Source organism: Hemicordylus capensis, chromosome 2 (genome assembly GCF_027244095.1).
Source record: "Hemicordylus capensis ecotype Gifberg chromosome 2, rHemCap1.1.pri, whole genome shotgun sequence".
In the NCBI taxonomy this organism is placed as follows: Eukaryota; Metazoa; Chordata; class Lepidosauria; order Squamata; family Cordylidae; genus Hemicordylus; species Hemicordylus capensis.
Window position 1 is genome coordinate 206,251,300 of NC_069658.1, and position 23,175 is coordinate 206,274,474.

The 23,175-nt window shown below is 52.5% G+C and overlaps 2 protein-coding genes across 3 annotated transcripts; both read right to left on the reverse strand.

Annotated features, from left to right (window-relative positions):
• Positions 1-5,315: 5,315 nt before the first annotated feature.
• LOC128346408 (uncharacterized) lies at positions 5,316-12,498 on the reverse strand. Of its 2 annotated transcripts, none has more exons than XM_053299694.1 (3): positions 7,825-12,498; positions 7,118-7,300; positions 5,316-5,513 (listed from the first exon to the last, which is right to left on the reverse strand). In XM_053299694.1, exons 1-3 carry the CDS (start codon positions 9,531-9,533, stop codon positions 5,498-5,500), a joined length of 1,908 nt encoding a protein of 635 aa, XP_053155669.1. In that variant the 5' UTR covers positions 9,534-12,498; the 3' UTR covers positions 5,316-5,497. The 2 variants fall into 2 exon arrangements, with proteins under 2 accessions (XP_053155669.1, XP_053155668.1); XM_053299693.1 differs by having other exon boundaries at positions 5,316-5,633.
• A 164-nt stretch (positions 12,499-12,662) lies between these two features.
• LOC128347736 (uncharacterized) lies at positions 12,663-22,673 on the reverse strand. The gene is made up of 14 exons (XM_053302777.1): positions 22,575-22,673; positions 22,133-22,192; positions 21,786-21,851; positions 20,913-21,068; positions 20,467-20,514; positions 19,835-19,900; positions 17,337-17,417; positions 16,879-16,962; positions 16,389-16,484; positions 15,617-15,706; positions 15,383-15,481; positions 14,265-14,363; positions 13,266-13,351; positions 12,663-12,778 (listed from the first exon to the last, which is right to left on the reverse strand). Exons 1-14 carry the CDS (start codon positions 22,659-22,661, stop codon positions 12,775-12,777), a joined length of 1,122 nt encoding a protein of 373 aa, XP_053158752.1. The 5' UTR covers positions 22,662-22,673; the 3' UTR covers positions 12,663-12,774.
• Positions 22,674-23,175: the final 502 nt, after the last annotated feature.

Sequence of the window (23,175 nt, forward strand, 5' to 3'; positions counted from 1 at the left end):
AATGCTGCCCAAAGGGCTGTACAGAATCCGATACGGTTATTGTTCCGATTCAGTGCACAGCCCTGCCACGTCCCAGCAAGCTGGACTCTGTTTCCGCTGCATCAGACCACGTACGATACGGTTGTGTCCCACCCGGGTTCTCATCCTGTGGATGACTTGAGCTCTCTCCAGCCACTGCTATTCCACACAGAAGACATCTCTGCGTCGGGCTCCTTTTCCTGTGCTGATCTCACAGCCAGAAGGGTGTTTGCTCTTTAGGTTGAAGGCATGCGAGCGAAACACAGCTGTGGACAGCATCAATTGGCCAGCGCCTGTGCCTTCACTCAGCTAGCCCAGGATGGCTAATTCCCACCATGTTACCACCCCTAGTCCCCGGAAGGAATCGGGCAAGAGTTTTTTGTGGGGTTTTTAAACATGTCTCCATTTTATTTGATCATTTATTGTGATGTGAAGAACAAAGGCAGAACCAGAGTGTACATCTGATAACTTGCACCTTTGTATAATAAATTGCAGGCGGGTGACCTCCCTGGAGCACGAGGAAAGGAAAAGGCAGATGGGCAGCCTTGACTCCCAACTTTTGAGAACTTTCTCCTCTCCTCCACATGCCGATAGGTGAGAACACGATCCTTCCTCTTCTCTTCTGATGGCTGAGGAAGATGAAGCCGGACATGATCATGCTTTGGGGAGCTGACGCATGTAATCCTGGACCCAGTCATCGCTGGGATCGACGCAGGTCATTCGATTCTGGATTGTCGTAAACCTGCCAAGGAGAAATGTGTGTCGAGAGCCCATTCAGACGCCCGAGACGAGGCGCGTCTCTGCGTTGTAGCCACCCCAGGTCAGAGCGGGTGACCCTGAATGGCCTCCGCCCCCTCACACGAGCATCTGGGGTTGGTGCTGTTGCTTTTTTGTGGGTGCCGGTGGGAGATCTCCCACTCTGTCTCCCACAGGTCAGGGGTAACTGTGGACTCTGCTCCCAGATGATGCAGACGGCTGGCGTCTTCAGGTCTGAAGTCGGGAGCTGGGTCCTCACACAATCCAAAGAGCTATCCCAGCATGCATTGTGTCGCCAGTAGATTGGGGACCCCCATCCCCGATCCAGCTGACCCCTGATTGGCCCAGGAGAGGGGGCATGCACTGTGTGGACTTCCCCGAGGCATCTGGTGGGACACTGTGGGAAACAGGATGCTGGACGAGATGGGCCTCCTTGGGCTCTCCATTCCCCCCGAAAGGAAAACAACATGGCAGCAACCCAGTGAATTAACGCTGGGCGGATGGATGGATACGGCAGTCAGGCCCCTACCAACGGACTCCTTTAGGGCCTGGTTCTCTTTAAGGACAGTTGTCAGGTGTGTATCTAGGGGTGGGGCAGGCAGGGCACGTGCCCCGGGCGCCACTTGAAGGGGGCGCCATTTTGTAAAATTTATAAAAATTAAAATGGCTGCCAAAAACAAAATGGCCACCGTGCATGCTCAAATGGCCTCTGTGAGGCCCTAGGTCATGCCAGGCCTTGCAGAGGCCATTTGAGCATGCGCGGTGGCCATTTTGTTTTCAGTGGCCTTTAAAAAAAAGATTATTTTTAAAATTGGCCACTGCACATGCTGAAATGGTACCTGTGAGGCCCTAGAGGCCAGCGGGGTGAGGGGGAACCTTTGGGAAAAAAACCACACAGACTTTAGGAAGCCCCCCAAAGGAGCTACAGGTTTAAAAATTTTTTAAAAATTAATATAATATAAGACACTGTACACATATTCAGATTGGCACTATGTACCAGGGCTTGTGAATACTGAGCTGACGCTTAAGAGCTAGGATTGTATTCATTTGCTCTTACTTTGCTTCTTGTGATAAGTGAGTTAAATGTGATGTCTTGCTAATATGGCTATTAATGGTGAGTTTGTCTTTGAATCAGTGTGAAATCCTTAATATTAAGGCCCACTGGGAGTTTCTTGCTCTCTTTCTCTCATTTTAACTGTCTTTCTGAAAGACTAGAATATATTCCAAGCAGTGACACAGTTGACTCTGCATATCCTTTAATTATTTTCAGAGTATCTGGGAAAAGTCAAATTCTCCATTGATTTTTAAAACTTATGTAATGGTGATGCTGCAATGCACAGTAGAGAATTAGACAGGCACTTCTGTTTAGTTTTCCAAGAACAACTCCACATAGTATTTGGGTATTTCATGAGCCCCAGCATGCTGAAATTTGTAGTTTTCCAGCATTTTTTGATCTGGCTAAGTCCACTGCTAAATAGTTTTTGAAATATTAAAAGATTAACGAGCCTGACTTGTATTTTTCAGCTGATATTATGGTAAAGTTATCTGAAAGATGGGTGTCAGATGCTTGGACAGGAGGCGCAATTTCAGTGCTTGCCCTAGGCGCTATTTTCCCTAGATACACCTCTGACAGTCGTCTTCCATACTTACACAACCCCTTTCAGGCCACAGCCCTCCTCCGTGGAAAACTGATAGTTTTTCACTCTCGCCAGAGCAATTTGCTTTTTCATGTAACGCTTGCAGCAAATCAATCTCACCCTGGTACCTGCAAGAGAGAGGGGAGCGGAGTGACGTTCTGGCTTGCAGCCCCTGCTGGGCGGATTCCTCTCCCACTGGACTGATGGGGGAAACCAAGACATTCGGCCGTAGCTCAGTGGAAGAGCATCTGCTTGCATGCAGAAGGTACCGGGTTCAAATCCTGCCAGCATCTCAGGTAGGGTTGGGAGAGACTCCTGCCTGAAATTCAGGAGAGCAACTGCCAGCCAGTGCCGACAATACTGAGCTAGATGGACCAAGCGTCTGACTCAGTATAAGGCCGGTTCCAATACTCTCCAAGGTTTCAGGCAGGAGTCTTTCTCAGCCCTATCTAGAGATGCTGCCAGGGAGGGAACTTGGAACCTTCTGCGTGCAAACCAGAGGCTCTTCCACTGAATTATGGCCACCATCCCATGGCACTGATAAGCTAGTTAAGGATAGTACCAAGTGGCTAGTCTCCATGGCATCTCCAAGTCAGGTCTGGGTCAGTCCTTTAACATGTGCAAGAGAAGAACGAAAGCATCCACGCTCTCCTCGAGAACAAACCACAGCTCATCACTACATACAAATGAAGGGAACTACGGTTTGTTCAGCAACTAACTTGAACAAACCAGAATATTAGAGATGTGCGAATCGATTCAAATTCTTATCTGGCCGATTTGAATGATTCGAACTCGAATTGAATCGCCCCTAAAAAGGGCGATTCGATTTGAATTTAAATGGAATCAACCAGAATCTAATTCGAATCCATTCAAATCGATTCAACGACAGTTTGGAGACATTTTGGCACCTTTAAAAAACCATTCAGGGACACTCAAAGAAAAAGAGTGCCAAAATAGCTTGAATTGGTTCACATCTGAATCAGAATCAAATTTGAATCGAATCGGCCTGTTTTGGGTCCATTCGATTTGAATTTGAATCAAATTGGCCAGCTTCAATTCAAATTTGAATCAAATCTGAAAATCCGATTTGTGCATATTCTTACAGAATATCAGTCCAGCATCAAATTGTGGTTTGATATCCCAGTTTGTTTCAAGTACAGGGTGTTTCAAGTACCCAACCCACACCCCAGTTGCTTGAAGACCAGCCTCTTTGGGTCAGAGATAGTCATGTGACTTTTCCCTTGAGCATCTGTGAAAACCTTAAGATCAAAATTAGAGTTTCCTCTCTCAGTGTAGATCCATGAAGAGAAGGAGAGAAAATAAAGGACTCCCCGCTTACCAGGAACAACCTCAGCTGAGGTTAAGAGGACGGTGGCCATGAGCAGGACAACCTGTATGGCAACCACCGAGGTCTTCATCTTTGCCGTCTGTGGTGGAGAGGGGGAAGCGTAGAGGCCTCTTTTCAAGTGAGCCCAAGGGCCACGGGCCCCGAACCAATTCTTTAGTGCCACGGCTGCTGCCGGCTGAGTTTCCACCTCTTCCTCCTCCTCCTCCTCCTCCTCGAAGACCACGGCTTCTCCATCTTCCTTTTGTGACGGGACCGAGGGAGGGAGAGAAAAGGAGGGAACAGATCAGCTTGGCTACTCTTCCCCGCTGGACGCCTTGTGCGAAGTGGTCAACTGAGGTCCAGAATCAGGCACGGGTGTCCTTTCCGCCTTTGCCCGGGAGGACAATGGGATCCCCTCCCTTCTCTGTCAAGCAGAAGATGGGAAGGAAGTTTGGAGCAGAGATTTCTCAGAAGGAAATACAGCATTTAGTTTCTGAGGATTGTGGGGGGAAACATCCTGTCATCTGGAGTCACAGCACCAAAGGCTTTTGGGAGTGCACCAGATGAGGAAGTAGAAAACTGATTCTAGAGTTGGCTTCTGGACCTCCCAGAGAGGAGCAGGAGGTATCTCTGCCTAAGTGGGAGCAGCTGTGAGTCCATCCGCTTCCTTTCAGCTGGGTGGTGGGCTCTTTGAATTGGCTGCAGGTTTAAAACCCTGCCTGATGGACTCTCCTGTCTGCTCCCTCGATTGCTCAAGCACGCCGTAGGCAAAACGCTACCCTCCTCACTTTCTCCAAGCCCCAGGAACACGGCGTGATGGAAAGGGAACATCACGGTCTGTTCCCCACCGTTGGTCTTTGCTGTGGCGGGGAAACATGCAAAGCCGAGATATTGCAGATATGATGGAAACTAGAGATACGGCGCCTTCTACTCGGCACACAACTATGTGGGATTAGGAAGATGCCGGCTAGTCGCTGGAGGGATTTCCTAAGGGATGGTAGACTAGAAGAGCTCCAAGATCCAGCCCAACTCGAGGGTTCCAAGGCGAAGGGTAAGCCATGAACCAGCCACCTAGCAGAGAGCTGGGCCAAATAGAAACTCCTGCAGTCTCTTTCTGCCATCTCAATCCACTCTCCAAGATTCCACTAACGAAAAGATGGACATCTTTTTCCACACTTGGTTACCAGGATTCATGCCGAGGGTTGCTGTCTGAGTTCTCCACCCACCACATTTGCACCAAGCTGGAAGATGACTGGCCCAAATGTTCATCTGAGCCAGCTTTGCACAGCACTAATTGGCTAGCACCCGTGCCACCACCAAACTACAGAGGGACCAAATGGTGAGTACTCACCCAGGATGGAACCCAGCCATCTCCGGTTAGTAACAAGTGACTAGAGCCCAATTACACCAATAAGCAAGTTGAGGATAGTACCAAATGGCTAGTACCTCTGACATCTTCAAATCCGCTCTGGGCCGCACCAATTGGTTACCACTCTCGATGTCCCCAGGATACCACCCTACCACTAATCCCCAAAGAAGTCGGCCAACTGTTTTCAAAATGCTTATGCTTTATTTGTTTTTATGATGAGAAGAATAAATGAGCAATCAAAGTGTACATGTGGTTATTCAAAACAATAAATAATAATAATAGTTCAAGGCAGCCATCCCCTTTGAAGCTATCCATGACGATGGATACAGCCTAATGTTCAGCCTTGTATAACTTCCTCCTCTCCTCCACAAGCCGGTAGCTCCCGATTGGTCATTTCTCTTCCCTTCTGGGGGTAGAGGAGGCGGAAACAGGACCTGGTTACTTTTCTAAGAAGGAACGGATTCTCTCCCGGACCCATTTCAGCCTGGGATCAGCACAGGGCCGCTGATCATGGCTGGTAATCAATCTGCAAAGGAGAAATGTGCTTTTAGTGCCCAGTCAGAAGCCCCGGAAAAGGCAATTCGCTACAAGGTCATCACACCTGCTCAGGGCTGGTGCTCTCCTGAACAACCTCACTCGCTTGCTCTCAAGCACCTCATCGAACCTGGTCACCACCAGCTGGGTTGAAACCGCCGGTTCTTCCATCCTCAGCCTCATGGGACTCCCCTACGGAACCTCCGATACGGCGGGGCTTTGAAATGTGTATGGCCTTGCACCGATTCCAGAAACCCATAGGCCTTCCAGGGGAGGAGCTAGAATCTGGAAAGGACCAGGGGGCTGTTCTCGGGACCCTAAACGGGGTCAGAGGAGGGCCCAGCCAGGATAGGAGCTTTGCCTGGTCTCGGTCGGTGGATGTGTGTTTGCAAAGATCGAGGAGGGGAGAGTGATCGTGTGTTAGACGGTTGCTGAGCAGGACGGCTTTTCATCCACTCTTGATAAAATGTGGGGGAGAGAATATGGGTCGACCAGGCCTGTCTCCCCAGCTCCTGCCTCCTGCATGATCACTCTCTGCTTCTCCTACAGCCTTGATATATGTGGCTGCAGTGGGGAAATGCCTTGATTATCAAGCCAGAGGCTGCCGGTTCGAATCCTCGCTGGCATGGGAAACGCCTCTATCGGGCAGCAGCGATATCGGAAGAAGCTGAAAGGCATCATCTCATCCTGTGCAGGAGGAGGCCATGGTCAACGCTTCCTGTATTCTACCAAAGACAACCACAAGGCTCTGTGGGAACCACGACTCGATGGCACACTTTACCTTTACAAAATTTTTACAGTTCGTATGGCTCTGGTGTTAAGCCGGGCACCTTAACTTGCCGTTTCCACATTTTTTAGAGCCCGGTTGAAAACTGAAAGCCCCCTAACTCCTATCTTAAAGCGGTGGTGTTTGAATCGGGTCTGTGTTGGAGGAACTAGGGCAGTCTTGCTTTACAGCTTAGGTTTCCTTAGCATTGCACAAAGTGCACACACTGGGGGCTGGCTGGGGGAGATTATTTGCACAGACAATTAATGACGGGGGAAATGAACCTGGTGGCAGCCCAGAAAACCACACCGCCACGTAGGTCAAATCAATGAAGCCAGAAGCAGCAGAAACATCCTGACAGAACGACGTTGAGCTTCATTACAGGAGATCCAGTCTTGCGATAAGAAACAGGAATTGCCCTCTTCCCTAAGCAGGGTCTACCCTGGTTTACATTTGGATGGGTGACTATTAGGGGATGGGGCGGTCGCTCAGTAGAAGGGCATCTGCTTTTTGCACGTCAATGATCCAAGGTTCAATCCCTGGCAGTCTCTCCAGGAAGGGCTGGGAAAGATTCCTCCCTGAGATCTGGGAGAGCTGCTGCCAGTCAGTGTAGACAAGACTGAGCTAGACGGACTGATGGTCTGACTCGGTAGGCAGCAGCTTCCTATGCTCCTGTTCTAACTGGATTTTTAAATGCTTTTAATACTTACACCACAGCTAGCGTGGGACAATGTTCACCGGTGTATTCAAAGGATTTCAGGTACCACATTGGAAGGTGCCTCCTTATGTAGTTGTCACAGCAGCTGTTCGATGTGATAGGAGCAACTGTAGGGAGCAGGTCCCTTGAACGCTGGCGGATCCTGCCCTGGGGGTTGATTCCGTCTTGGAACTGACTGAAACAAAGACGTGAGGTAGGAAACCGACTTGGCAATCACAACACCCCCCCACAGACACCACAGAACGGGGCCATCTTTTCTAGCACTTAATTTGCATGGATTTTCCCAGGAACCAGACCCCATTTTCTGGCCTCAAAACTCCTTCCCTGTGTCTTGTATTAAGCGGAAAGCTGGCCTTGTGGTAGCGAGTGCGAATTGTCCCCTTTGCCCAGCAGGATCTGCCCTGGTTGCCTGTGGATGGGAGACTAGAAGTGTGAGCACTGGAAGATCTTCCGCTCTTGCCGGATGGAGCCGCTCTGGGAAGAGCTTCGAGGTTCCAAGGAATCCTTTCCAGTGCTCACCCTTCTAGTCCACCTTTCAAATGCAACCAGGGTGGACCCTGCTTAGCATACGGGAACAAGTCCTGCTGGCAACCACCAGACCAGCTTTCTTCCATCAGCCTTGCCACGTCTGTCCGATGCGTTTCTGCCTTCCCTCGGGAGCAAAGGAGAGCAAGAGAGAGAATATACAGGAGGACTCACAGCCACGGCGAGCTTGCATCTGGGGTAGGAAGGCAGCGGCCATGAGCAGGAGCACCAGGCTGACCACCAGGGAGGTCTTGATCCTTGGAGCCTCTGGCAGAGATGAGGAAGCCGAGGGGATTCCGCGAAGGACGCAGTTCCGAACCAATTCCGGAGAGCCAGGCAGACCCTTCCTTCTGCTCCTCCTCTGCACCCAGCAGTAGCAGCAGTGGCCAGGTTTGGGCCATGAGCCATGAGCAGGAGCACCAGGCTGACCACCAGGGAGGTCTTGATCCTTGGAGCCTCTGGCAGAGATGAGGAAGCCGAGGGGATTCCACGAAGGACACGGTTCCGAACCAATTCCGGAGAGCCACGCAGACTCTTCCTTCTGCTCCTCCTCTGCACCCAGCAGCAGCAGCAGCAGTGGCGAAGTCTGGACCATGAGCCATGAGCAGGAGCACCAGGCTGACCACCAGGGAGGTCCTCATCCTTGGAGCCTCTGGCAGAGATGAGGAAGCCGAGGGGATTCCACGAAGGACACGGTTCCGAACCAATTCCGGAGAGCCACGCAGACTCTTCCTTCTGCTCCTCCTCTGCACCCAGCAGCAGCAGCAGCAGTGGCGAAGTCTGGACCATGAGCCATGAGCAGGAGCACCAGGCTGACCACCAGGGAGGTCCTCATCCTTGGAGCCTCTGGCAGAGATGAGGAAGCCAAGGGTATTCCGCGAAGGACGCGGTTCCGAACCAATTCCGGAGAGCCAGGCAGACTCTTCCTTCTGCTCCTCCTCTGCACCCAGCAGCAGCAGCAGCAGCAGCAGCAGTGGCAAAGTCTGGACCATGAGGCAGGAGCAGGAGCAACAGGCTGACCACCAGGGAGGTCCTGATCCTTGGAGCCACTGGCAGAGATGAGGAAGCCGAGGGGATTCCGCGAAGGACGCGGTTCCGAACCAATTCCGGAGAGCCACGCAGAGTCTTCCTTCTCCTCCTCCTCTGCACCCAGCAGCAGCAGCGGCGGCGGCGGCAAAGTTTAGGCATTGTACTTTCTGGCCCGCTTCCTGCGATGGTTCGGGAATGAAGGAGGGAGGGAGGGAGGAGGAGCACCCTGGCCAGCTGGTTGCCAAGTGGTCGGCTGAGGGCCAGATGTGGGCAAGGAAGGATGTCCTTGACACGCCAGCTAGTCCCTTGTGGGCATGCGGTGGCTGATGCCCTCCCACTGCCAGCCCCCAACCCCCCCAGCTGAAGCCGGTGGAAAGATCTGGAATCTGCCAAGGAGCAAGTGAGGAGGAGGTGTTGGGCAAAGGGGAGTTGCTTTCCCCCAGGGAGGAGGAGGAGGACCCGTCTCGGCCTGGCCCGCCCTCGGTCCAAGGAAGCAGCCCCTTGGCAGGAGAGATACTGCCTGCCCAGAGTCCACTCCGGAGTCTGGCTGAGGCCAGGATGGGGGGGGTCTCTGCTCTGCCCCCCAAAGCTCTCTCTCTGCTTGGGGACTGCCCTGCTAGGGAGGGAGGGAGGTAAAGGGGAGGAGGCCGTCTTCGTGGACACTGCCCGAAGCAATGCCAAGGTCTGCCGGGCGGCAGCACGGTGGGTTCCGTGAGGCAGGGGCATGGTCCTAGCCCCACACGTTGGGGGCAACGGCCACGCTTGCATCGCTCCCCCTGCCCTCCCAGTCGGCGTGCTGGGCCCTCTTCTGAGGAGACGGAAGGGCCTTTGTCGCCGGGGCTGGCTGCTTGCATGGCCGCGGGGTCCGGAGACTGGGAAGTCCAACAATTCCTTTCCCACAGGGGGGCGCTGTACTCGTGCGCAGCGTTCCAGAGCGCGCCCAGACGTCCCGCGCCGGGCTCTGGTGCACTGGATATCTTCGCCGTCCTCCCCCTCTTCCTGCTTGGGGCGTTGGTCCCAAGAGGCAAAGGCCGTGAGCCGGATGGTGGGGGTTTCTGGGGTCACAAGGCGGAGCAGAGAATCCCAGCTGCGGTTGACTACAACTCCCAGCATCCCCAGCCAAAGGCCATTGCAGCTGGGGATGCTGGGAGTTGTAGGCGGCAGCCTCTGGGAAGCCCTCTGACAGGGAATGCTACGGGGGGGGGGCATCCTTGTGGTTTATTAGTTTATTCGATTTCTCTACCACCCTTCCGAAAATGGCTCAGGGCGCTTTGCACAGAGAAATAACAAACAAGCAAGATGGCTCCCTGTCCCCAAAGGGCTCACAGTCTAACAAGGAACATAAGAGAGACACCAGCCACAGTCACTGGAGGGATGTTGTGCTGGGGGTGGAGTGGGTCGGTTACTCTCCCCCTGCTCCAATCCAGAGAATCACCGCCTTAGAAGGTGCCTCTTTGCCGAGTGATCGCAGAAAGGTCGGCCATCAGGCTGACAGAGTTGGCCTCTTGGGGCAAAGGCCGTAAGCAGGAGGAGGGGGAGGAGGGGATGCTTTCGGGGGCACCCCTGCCGGGGGGGGGAGTTCCGGGCACGCTCTGGGAGGCTGGGCCCGAGTACAGCGCCCCCTCCTGGATCTCCTTGTCTTTTCCGGGAGGGTCCCGTCTTTCATCGATCTGCTTCGAATGGCGTTCCTTCCCCGGGAACACATTGGACTTTGCGCATTCTCCAAGGGGTTTCTCAGAGAGTCGCGTCCTGCAGCGGGCAGATTGCCGGCCCACAGCCCAGACCGGTCAGCTCCTGGGAGCTCAGTTTGTGCCTTAGGAGAAGCCTGTTGGCAAGGAAGAGGGCGGCCCTTCCGTGAGGCGGAGGGAGGCAGACACCTCAAGCGGCAGGGCTTGGGGGTGGCCCCTCGGCAAAGGGCTCTCCGCCTCAGGAAGCCGCCCGCCACTGCTCGGGTCCACCCAGCCGCGCGGCTCTCGCTCTGCCTCTTTGAAACGCAGGGAGCTGGGAAGGGAACCATAGGAAGTGTGGAAACACCACCACCACCACCACCACCACCACCACCACCGTCCCTGTGGTTCTGTTCCAGCCCCCTTTCTGTCCTGAAGGCACGGAGAGCGGGGAAAGCGTGGCAGCGGCCGGATGGGGCTGAGTGGTGGCTCCCATCCCTGCCCCCCTTCCCAGAGAGGGGGAGAAGAAGGGCCCGCAGCTCTCCTCTGGCAGCTGCAGGCCCCTTGCAAAGTCTGCCGTGGGGAGGGGTGTGGGGTGACCAGCGAGAAAAAGGGGGGAGAAGAGCGACGGAGCAGTGAGAAGCGGGATGTCGGGGTTGTGGGCTGGTGGGGGAAGAGCGAGGAGAAGAAAGGGAACCGTTCTCGGAGAGGGAGAGGGAAGGGAGGAGACGCCCTGTCCACCAAGTGGCTCACAATCGAAGGGGGAAGACAGAGACCACAAACCTTTCGAGACCTCTTCAGTGCCCAAATAAAAGAAAGCAGACGTCAAAAACAGCAAACCTTTCAAAGTTTCCTATGTTTGCCTCAAAACCTTTGCTCTCTTAAACTTTATTTCGGCCAGCGTAAGATTAAAACAAATGTGGAAGAGGAAACACTCACACTTCTACTACAAACCATAAAACCAAATAGATTTTTCAAAGTCCTCCTGAACACAGATTGAGGTCCTGAAAGTGGACCCGCCAGAACTACTAAAAATACATAACGAAGAATAAAAGGAGGCAGCCGTATTTCATACTAACGAGCTTATTGCATCCGGATCACAATGTAAACAGTTGCCTGCCCGACTCCTGAATCTGAGAGGGGTTGAACAATTCAGGAGCTCGGGAAAATGCTGTTAGATTTACTGATTCTTAAACATCTGCTTTAGGTTTCATTGTATTTGCGCTGCATGAAAGAGGTCTCGAAAAGCTTGTGTTCTTGGGGGGAATGCGTATTTCATCGCTCTTATCTATCTGTCTAGCTATCCGATTTGTATACCGCCCCAAACTTTCGTCTCTGGGTGGTTTACAATAACATAAAACCAGTTAAAAACATATACAAAAACGTGAGAAACAATTTAACCATTTAAAAATAACCAGAAATTAAAAACCAAACATCTTAGGAAGCTGAGAAGACTCCAGCAGAGTTATACCATCTTCTAGAAAGACAAAAGTCGGCCACAGCAACAGGCCCTGTAACCTTTCCTGTGCTGGGGTGGACGAGGGCCAGTTGGTCTCCCCCGGCGGAAGAGGGAAAGAGCCACCTCTTGGAAAGGTGCCTCGGTGAGCCGCCTGCCCCTCTGAAAGCCTGGGGCTGGATTCGGGAGCCCCCAAGAAGGGTTTCAGTAGGGCACGCAAGGGGGAGAACAGGCGGCCCCAAAGACGCATGCTTCTTTGGGAGGAGCCCAGAAGGGTGGCAGGAAGGACCACAGAGCGTTTCCTTCCCCAAAGGCCGTGGGGAAAGGGGTGGGAGGGATGACACCCACTGATAGACTGCTCCTGCAGAGAGAGGTTCTGAGGATGTGGCCAGAAGCACAGATCGTCCTCCCACACACACATCCCCCACCAGGAGACCTCCGATCCCCGTCCCCCCGAGCTTTGGGGAGAGAAGCGCTCGGGAAACGCCCCAAGGAGGCATGCGTGCGCAACGGGCATTTCCTCAGGCAGAAGCTCAGCTCCCGACGACTCTCTGAGAAACACGAATGGGCAAAGTGCAATGTTTCTGTTGTTCCAGGGGAATGAAGAAAGGGCAATTCGGAGCAGAGGAATGGAAGACGGCCCGAGGGAAGGGTTGGACGGGGAAGTCTCCAGCCGCCATGCGAGCCGCGGGAAGCCCTTCCGTCTCCTCCGTAGACCATCCCTAGCAGGGCAACCGGGGAGCAGAGAGACGGAGAGAGCAACAGAGAAGGGGGCGAAAACAGGACTATCTCTGGCGGGGGGGGAGGAGCTGGTTCCTGGGAGGGCGGGCGAGCCGGACCCGATCCAAGCTGTTACTGGACCCGATCCTCCCTGGAGACATGGTGGGAATCCCCCTTGGTTTCCCTTGGCAGATGGCTTCAGCGGGGGGATTGGGAGGCTGGCAGGATGCAGTTGTGGCTCAGGCCAGATCCTCAGCTAGAAGAGAGGGAAAGAGAAGAGAGTGTTAATTATTTCACTGCATTTGATTAAGGAAGGTCAAGGTATAATAGACAAGCATATAACACATTTCCCCCTAACATTAAGGACTCCTTGGCAGGATTTGGCGGTTTGTGCACAAGAAAGGCATACCTCCTGATGACCTACAGAGACCAAGTTTTGCACTGAAATGAGCAGAATGTCCTGCTTTTGACAATGGGATGTCCTCAGGGCAAATTCACATCACTTTTCTGCAGTTTTTCTGGCTGCAGTTCTGGTGCTCAGACTAGCCAATTACCCACAGACACCAAATCTGCTGCTATTCCGCATATTTCTAGGCCACGCATCAACAAGGTCCTCCAGTGGGGCACCTAAACAAATCACTCTGATCAACCCAATCGAAGGAGAAACGCTAGGTAGAACCCGGCAATGGTGGGCTGCTGTGCTGGGGGTGAACTGGGCCCGTTCCACTGCTCGGTGGCCTTACCCTGAGTCTGGCCTGGCTCGTTTGAGATCTGGGAGAGAGATGGCGGGCTGCAGGCTGCTGGTGGCGGAGAGCCTCCGCTTGGAGAGCTGGCGGGAGATCAGGGTGGGGCAGAAGCAAGAGAAGACAGCCGTGAGTTGACACTGATCGGAGAGGAGAGCTGGTCTGGTGGCAGCAAGCAGGACTTGTCCCCTTAGCTAAGCAGGGTCCGCCCTGGTTGCATGCGAATGGGAGACCAGAAGTGTGAGCACTGGAAGATCTTCCCCTTCTTAGGGGATGATGGAGTCGCTCTGGGAAGAGCAGAAGGTCCCAAGTTCCTTCCCTGGCAGCATCTCCAACGAGATAGGGCTGGGAGAGAGGCTCCTGCCTGCAACCTTGGAGAAGCTGCTGCCAGTCTGTGAAGACAAGACTGAGCTAGATGGACCAAGGGTCTGACTCAGTCTATGACTCAGTCTATGACTCAGCTTCCAATGTGCCTATGATCGCCGTTCCCCCCATCATTCCCCAGGCCAGCTGTGACCCACCATCTCCCACCAAGCCAAGGAACGGAGGCACAGGGGAACTGGTGAGGCCCTGGGCTGTCCTGCTCTTCCGTGAGCCCCTCTGCTTTCCTGCCTCCGTTCTCGAAGGAGACGGAGTGCAAATGGCAGCCGCCGCCACCCCCAACGCCTGGGAGGCTGTTCGCTTGGGAGGGGCTTCTGACTGAAGAGGGGTGTCTGGCCGGTCACTGTGAGCCACGTATTTCCCTGACTCGAGGTTTGTTTGGCGTGTGAACCTGGCCTTTTCGTATTTATTTCGTTCATTTCTGAAAATGTGCTTATATGCCGCCTCCTCCAAGTTCTCTAGGCGGTGAACAACAACAATACCAATAACTATTAATGAAAATGATAATAATAAAAGGGCAAATGCCTGGTGGAACAGGTGGGCCTTCAGAAGGGCCTTCAAAGCAGCCAGGGAGGGGGCTAATATTATAAAATAAGAATAATAAATCCGAGGCCTTACCCTCTCCAACAGCCTGGCCCGCTTGCTGCCCTGAGGAGGCACGGCTGGATTCAACTTGCTGGTGGTGGAGAGTCTCCTCTTGGGCAGCTGGTGGCTCATCTGGGTGGGGCGGAAGCGAGGGAAAACAGCCGTGAGTTGAGACTGATCGTGGACCCAATGCTAATTCCAGCCAGCTTCAACTGACCCAATGCTAATTTAGTGGCTTATTGTTAAGGGGTTTTTTAAATGATTTTTTTTTTTGAAGTTTTCTCATGAAACACATACAGTTGCATGCAAAACTAGTATAATCCTTACATATAGATGGCTGCCATTAAATACTTCCTGCTGATGACCTACAGAGACCAAGTTTTGCATGCACCATCCTGACACTGAAATGAGCTGAGTGGATACTTTGTTTTTTGACACTGGGACGTCCTCTGGGGAAATTTTACATCACTTCCCTGCAGTTTTTTGGATGATAAGTCTGATGATCAGACTACCCAATTTTCTACAGAGACGAAATCTGCTACTGTTAGGAATATTTTTATGCCAATTATCAACCATGTCCTCAAAGGGCTTGGCATAAACTAATCATTCTAATCCACAAACAAGATGGTTCCCTGTCCTGAAATGGCTCCTAACCTAAAGGGAAACTCTCGGGAGAAGCCACTAACGGCCACTGGTGGGTTGCTGTGCTGGCGGTGAGTTGGGCCGGTTCCCTCCGAAGAAGAGTCCTCTTCCGAGTGAGCTGGGAGTTAGCGAGTGACCTGGGAGAGCGCCTCCTTCTGCAGGATCCCCACTGGACGTGGAGGCCATCGAGAGAGGTCCTTCTCCGGATGCTGCCAGCTCACCAGCTTGGGAGACGGCCTTCTCTGTGGTGGCTCCTGGGCTGGGCTCTGGAATGCACGCCCTAGAGCCATTCATGATTTAACAGCTTTACCAGCCGTTAAAGGAGCCCTGAAGACACATCTTTTTAGCCTGGCTTTTAGAAAGCTGTAGATGTTTTCTATGGTTTTACAGGGTTGTTTTGATGGGTTTTTTAATCTTGCCTGTTTTGTCTTTAATTCTGTGGAACAACTAGAGCCTTCGGAATCCAGTGCTATATAACTAATAAAATAATAATAAATCCGAGGCCTTACCATCTCCAAAACCCTGGCCCGCTTGCTGCCCTGAGGAGGCACGGCGGGATTCATTTGGCTGGTGGCAGACAGCGTCCTCTTGGGCAGCTGGTGGCTCATCTGGGTGGGACAGAAGCGAGGGAAAGCAGCCGTGAGTTGAGACTGAGCCTTCAGAATCCAGTGCTATAGAACTAAATAATAATAATAATAATAATAATAATAATAATAATAATAATAATAAATCTGTGGCCTTACCCTTGCCAAGGGGGTGCCTCCCGTGGGTGGCATGGCCACTGTCCTGCTGCCGGCAGGGGAGATGGCGAGCTTGGAGAGCTGATGGCAGAGCTGGGTGGGACAGAAGCAAGGGAAAACAGCCGTGAGGGGAGACTGATCGTGGACCCAATGCGAATTCCAGTCAGCTTCAACTGAAACAATGCTAATTGAGTGCTCTATTGTTAAGGGTTCTTAAAAATTTATTGGTTTGCTTATGATACTTGTTCGATTATGATACTTATGATATTTGTTCAAAATGATACTTTCTTGAAGTTCTTTTCCATGAAACTTATTCAGTCGCATGCAAAACTGATATAATCCTTACATATAGATGGCTGCCATTAAATACTTCCTCCTGATCACACCTACAGAGACCAAGTTTTGCATGCACCATCCTGCCACTGAAATGAGCTGGATGTACTGCTCTCTCTTTTTTGGACACTGGGATGTCCTCAGGGGAAATTAAAATACTTTTCCTGCAGTTTTTTTTTTAAATAATAATTCTGATAATCAGAATACCCAATTATCGACAGATAGCTGAACTGCTACTATCACGCATATTTCTATGCCACGTCTCAACAAAGTCCTCAAAGTGCTTGGCATAGACAAATCACTCTAATAAACAAATAAGATGGTTCCCTCTCCCAAAAGGGCTCTCAATCTAAGAGAGATGATCGATAGGAACCAGCAAGAGCCACTGGTGGGATGTTGTGCTTGGGCTGAACCTGCTAAGAAGACTGATCTGTGGTCTTACCTCGTCCAAATCCCCTGCGGGTGGCCGAATTGGTGCGGGAGGCCGAATTGGTGCGGATGGCCGAATTGGTGCGGATGGCCGAATTGGTGCAGATGGCTGTGCAGAAATCATATCATCATCATGTTTATTTACGGTCAAAGACCAAAATTTAAAACGTACATAATAGCACACATGATATAGTAATAATATAGACATAATATAATCATACCTGAAATGACCTGTTGTTGTGAGATGTGGGTTGGACAGAAGCAAGGAAAGACAGGCTTAAGATGAGGCTTCATGGAACCAAGGCAACATCCAACGAAGCCCCAAAGCCTCTTCTAGGCAGAGGCATTCGGGACTTGGAGGACCGGCCTCCTGGGATGCAGAGGGAGCTGACCGTGGACCTGACTCTGAACTGAGTTTGGGCGACTCCCCCTCCCCAAACTACCTTCAGAAAAGCTCCTATATAACTAATAAAATAATAATAATAATAAATCTGTGGTCTGACCTTTCCCAAGGGTTTGTCCCGCTTGCCTGCGGGCTTCTTGGTGCGCTCAACAGAGGCTATCACCTTGGCGCGCAGGCGGCGGATCTGGGTGGGACAGAAGCAAGGGAAAACAGCCGTGAGTTGATAGTGATGGTGGACCCGATGCGAATTCCAGTCAGCTTCAACTGAAACAATGCTAATTGAGTGCTCTATTGTTAAGGGTTCCTAAAAATGACACTTTATGGAAGGTTTTTTTAAAATGAAACTTATTCAATTGCATGCCAAACTGATATATATATAAATGGCTGCCATTAAATACTTCCTCCTGATGACCTAAAAATTGCAGCCGCTGGTTCCCTCTCCCCAAAGGGCTCATCTTCTAAAGGGAAAGGCTAGGTAGAAACCAGCAAGGGCCACTCACTGGTGGGATGCTGTGCTGGGGCCAGTTCCCTCCTAAGAAGACTGATCTGTGGTCTTACCTCGTCCAAATCCCCTGTGTGTGGTCGCTGAACAGGTGGCCTCCTAGAACTCTGTCCCGAATCCACCTGTTGCTGTGAGATCTGGTGGGTGGGACAGAAGCAAGGGAAGACAGGCTTCAGATGAGGCTTCATGGCACCAAGGCAACATCCAACGAAGCCCCAAAGCCTCTTCTAGGCAGAGGCATTCGGGACTTGGAGGACCGGCCTCCCGGGATGCAGAGGGAGCTGACCGTGGACCTGACTCTGAACTGAGTTTGGGCGACTCCCCCTCCCCAAACTACCTTCAGAAAAGCTCCTCATTGGGTGGTTTCTTGCTTTTGTGTTTTCTTTCTCCTTTGCCTACATCTTCAACTGACCCAATGCTAGTTTAATGCTTTTTTAAGGGTTTTTTTTTTAAATGATACTTTTTTTGAAGTTTTCTCATGAAACACATACAGTTGCATGCAAAACTAATATAATCCTTACATACAGTATAGGTGGCTGCCATTGAATACTTCCTCCTGATCACAACTAGAGAGACCAAGTTTCACATGCACCAACCTGCCACTGAACCGAATGTACTCCTTTCTTTGACTCAGGGATATCCTTAGCGAACATTTACATCATTTTCCTGCAGTTTTTTTGGATAATGATTCTGATTATCAGACTTCCCAATTTTCTACAGATACCCTTGGCTGCTTGGGCCTGAGGCCGAAAGGTGTGGGGAAAAGTCTCGGCAATCTCCTCTTTGGCCTGCTGTGCTGAGCTTGCTGCTGCTCCTGCTCCTCCCAGCACTCCCACCTGATGGCTGCACGCTGAAAGGGTGAAAGCCAGATCTGTCACTGGTGGGCCAAGTCGGCTTTTGCTCGGGGTGGCTCCCCATTCCAGAAACAAAAGGTGATCTGGACCGCAGCGCGGTGGCCAAATCTGCTACTATTAGGAATATTTCTGTGCCACTTATCAACCATGTCTTCAAAGGGCTTGGCATAAACTAATCATTCTAATCCACAAACAAGATGGTTCCCTGTCCCGAAATGCCTCCTAATCTAAAGGGAAACTCTCAGGAGAAGCCAGCAACAGGCCCTGGCGGGTTGCTGTGCTGGCGGTGAGTTGGGCCAGTTCCCTCCGAAGAAGAGTCCTCTTCCGAGTGAGCTGGGAGTTAGCGAGTGACCTGGGAGAGCGCCTCCTTCTGCAGGATCCCCACTGGACATGGAGGCCACTGAGAGAGGTCCTTCTCCGGATGCTGCCAGCTCACCAGCTCGGGCCTTCTCTGTGGTGGCTCCTGGGCTGGGCTCTGGAATGCACTCCCTAGAGCCATTCATTCATGATTCAACATCATTGATTGATTGATTGATTGATTGATTGATTAAGTGCCGTCAAGTTGGTGTCGACTCTTAGTAAGCACATAGACAGATTCTCTCCAGGGTGGTGACCTGTCTTCCACTTGGCGTTGAAGGTCTCTCAGTGGTTCATTCATGGCTGTCGTCATCAAGTCCATCCAACTTGCTGCTGGTCATCCTCTTCTTCTCTTGCCTTCAACTTTTCCCAGCATTATGGACTTCTCAAGGGTGCTGGGTCTTTGCATCATGTGTCTGAAATATGAGAGTTTGAGCCTGGTCATTTGTGCCTCGAGTGGAAATTCTGGATTGACTTGTTCTAGGATCAATTGGTTTGTTTTCCTGGCTGTCCAGGGTCTCCTCAAAAGTCTTCTCCAGCACCCAAGTTCAAAAGCGTCAATACTTTTTCTATCTTGCTTCTTCAAAGTCCAGCTTTCGCATCCATAGAGCGTCACGGGGAAAACCACAGTCCGAATGATTCTCATCTTTGTAGGTGTAGACACGTCACGGCATCTCAATATCCTTTCCGAGGCCTTCATTGCTACCCTACCAAGGGCTAGTCTGCGGAGTATTTCTTGACTGCTGGCTCCTTGACTGTTGACGGTCGATCCTAAAAGGCAGACACTATCCACCACTTCAGTGTCTTCATTCTCAATTCTGAGGCTGGTTGCTGTCCCTGTTGTCATTAATTTAGTCTTCTTGACATTTAGTCGTAGTCCCGTTTTCCCACTGGGCTCCTTGACCTTCATTATTAGAGCTTGCAGATCCTCCGCCTTCTCAGCTCTCAGAGGGGTGTCATCAGCGTAGCTCAGGTTCTTGATGTTTCTTCCCCCAGCTTTCAAACCACGCTCATCTTCTCCCAATCCAGCTTCTCTCAGTATATGTTCAGCATATAAGTTGAATAAAGAGGGGGAAAGTAGACAGCCTTGCCTTACTCCTTTACCAGTCTGGAACCAACATCATTACCCGCCTTTAAAGGAGCCCTGAAGACACATCTTTCTAGCCTGGCTTTCAGAAAGCTGTGGATGTTTTCAGTTGTTTTACATGGTTGTTTTTCTGGGGTTTTTATCTTGCCTCTTTTTGTCTTCAGTTTTGTGGATCAGCTAGAGCCTTTGGAATCCAGTGCTATATAACTAACTAACTAACTAACTAAATAAGTAATCAATCAATCTGGGGCCTTACACTCATCGGCTTGCTGGCCGGAAGAGGAATGGCAGGCTTTGTGCGGCTGGCAAGCTGGTGACGGATCTGGGTGGGACAGAAGCAGGGAAAACAGCCGTGAGTGGAGAGTGAGAGTGGACCCCATGCTCAGTCCAGACCCCTTCAACTGAAACAATGCTAATGGAGTGCTTTATTGTTCAGTATCGTTACGTTTTTTTCAATGAAACTTATTCAATTGCATGCAAAACTGATATCCTCTTTATGTATAGTTGGCCGCCATGAAATACTCCCTCCTGATGACCTAAAAACTCCCTCCCCGCTTTCTTCCACCTGAGCCAGATCTTCGATCCAGCCATCGGGGTCCCAAAGGGATTGAGTTGGCTTTCTGACTGACAGGGCATCCATCTAGGACTCCACCCAGAATGGAGTTCCTTCATAAATGCCTTTCATATTGATGGGAAACTATGAATTGGCTCCAAGTCACTTGACTCTCAGCACGCACACGCATGCCGAACTATATTCCGCTGTGTTGGGCCTCTCTGCACTCGGCTATATTGAGAAAAGGATTCTCTCACCGCAGAGAATTTCCAACACTGGAAGCCTCCATCCTGCTGCCAAACAGGCAACCGCCTCCCCACACCTCCGTGGCCTACCTTACGTCTTTCCATATCTTCGTCAAATTTCGCCTGCTCCTCGTAATACTGTCATTTAAAAGAAAAGGGAGTGGATGAATCTGCATTGGGGAGGCACTTCCCCCCCACCACCCGTCTCACACGGGGCCAGGCGCTCCCCACCTTTGGAGACCGGTGCCCCGCTCCTTCAGCTGAGGCACCCCCTGAGATGTGGGGCATGCCGCGAGACCCCTCTGACTGGACACACCAGTGGGAGGGCCGCCGTTAGGAGAAAGGCCGACCCCCTCCCGGGGCTTGCGTCTGGGCAGCGTGACTCCAGAGTCTCCCCTCTAAGTCATGGGTCGGGCTGCCCCTCTTAATTCGGGGGGGGGGGCTGTCGGTCAGGCTGTGGGGAGGGCAGGGCTCCCTCTGCCACCCACTTGGAAGTCTTGGGTTTAGAAGCAGTCTCGCCGTTGGCGGAGCAGTACCTCTTTTGTAACCCGGGGCAGGTCCATCTGTTTTGGCCGCAGCCCAAATGGGGTGGGGACCAGGCTCGGCAATCTCCTTTTGGGCTTAGGCTGGTGTGGCCGCTGCTCCCGATCCTCCCCGTGGTGCTCCCAGCGCTCCCACCTGATGGCTGCACGCTGAAAGGGGGAAAGCCGGATCTGTCACTGGCGGGCCAAGTCGGCTTTTGCTCGGGGGGGCTCCCCCGACCTGGACCCACCTGGGTGGTTTGGGTCTCAGACCAGCCTCCCACGTGCGAAGGGCAGCTGCCCCCTGGGAACTCTCTGCGTTCCCCCAGGGCGTCCCCCTGGCATGACCACCCCTCCGCCTTGGCCAGCGCCACAGGCCCACCTCTCACCCACCAGCTCACACCACCAGCCGGGCCCCCTTTTCTGGGGCCAAGACGCTTACGCTTTCCCCTGGGACTCCTGCGGACGGCTGCTGGCTGCTGCCCGTGCAGTGAGCCCTTCAGCAGGAATCCCGGCTGCCCCTCGCAGAACTAGAGAGCCAGCAAACCACTCCCGCTCCCAAGGAATGAGAGAGGGCCTGCGACCACCTGCAGGTTTGCCTGGCATTCGCCGAAGCAGCACCGCCCTCGAATGCATCCTAGACCAGCGTCCCTGCCTTGGACCCCCAGTTCCAAGCTCCCCCCAGTGACGAGGGTTCTTTGGGCAAGCCACTCGATGGCCAGAGACAGCCCCAGTCGGCAACATCCTCTACTGTAGTCAGAGGTGCTCTTCGCCCTGGACGTCTGGGGAAGAAGCACGCACCCTCCCCCCCTCAAATCTCTTTAGTCTGTCCTGGGTGGTCCTGGCTCCAAAATTCCCCATCTAGATGGAAAGAGAAACTCCTCATACCAGAGGTCTCACGGGCGGCTTCTCCACCTTCCTTCCCTTCTTGAGAAGTCCCGGGAACATTGGAGGCTGCCGTGGACCATGGAAGAGAAAACAAGGGGCCTCGGTAGCATAAAGCCCACACCCCGTCTGCCCGCAAGGGATCCATCGGCCCTTCGGCAGTGCTCCCGAGAGAGCCAGGACCGTTCACAGCCGAGGGCGTGGAGGAGGACAGCTCTGGCCCAAGACTTTGGGGATGGACCTTTCCCACCCCTTGTAAACTGGGCCCCCTTGACGGCAGGAAGAATGCAACCTCCTTGGGGCAGAGACCTGCCTTGGGCAGACTGACCCCCCACCGCCAGCAGACTTACACTTCTCATGGGAAGCTGGTGGTGGAGGCCCCTCAGTGGCTGGGAGTTCTGCTCACGGCCCTGCAAGAAAAAGGTTCGAGAGCAAGCCAGTCACGGGCCTGCCTGCGACCTCGGAGGAGCTGCTGTTCTCCAGTCTGGGAAGACAACCCTGAGCGGAAGAAGGCAGCTTCCCATGGGCCGAGGTTCCTCAGAGCAGTGGTGGGGTGGAGATCTAGGCACGAGGCTGGCAGGAAGCCCAGCCTCCATTTGGCCCCCCGGGAGGGAGCAGAGAGAAGGACTGAGGCTCCCCGCCTTGGAAAGTGAGGCTCAGTCCCTGGGATCTCTCATGGAAAGAACCCGGGGAATAAATATTGGCCAACGCCCTGCCTGGGAATTCCGGGACTGGCTCTCCCCCGGAGAATGTAAGCTCCTTGGGGCAGGGGTACATCTTAGGGAGACTTACACGGACAATCTGCTGGCTCACTTCCTGTGGCCTCCAGTTCCTGTGCCGCTGGGCCCACTGATGGATCTGCAACGAAAGACTCAGCATCAGGAGCTTTCCCAGACGGCAGGTTCACCGCAGGTCTGCTGCGAGGCTTTACTGCTTGTTCAAGTTTGCCCAAACTAACCGATGGGAAGAGTGGATTTTTTTTTTAAACCCCAGATATAAATTGGGCTAAGCACCAGTGTGCAATGAAAAACCCGAATCGTTCATCGTGTTCCCGGATAGCTGGCAGGGGCTTCATTCTGGGTGACTTGTGAACGCACACCTGTCCTTCCCAAGTAAAATGAGCGCCTGGGAACACCCCAGGTCAGTGACGGGAGGCTCAGCTCTGCATTGCCTGGGAATGGCCACTATTTCTGGGAAGAAGGGGGAAACAGGTTGGCCCACATCTTTCCAAGAGGCCTCCCACTGGGGCATCCTGGCACAAGTAGCTTTGCTCCCCTTCCTCTCTATTTCACCTCGCCACAGCCCACCCATTTAGGCTGTGTCTCCCCAGCCAAAACAGGCAGATCTAAACCATCTCTTGCATCCCTAGCCCCCACAGGCAGTTCCTTCGTCT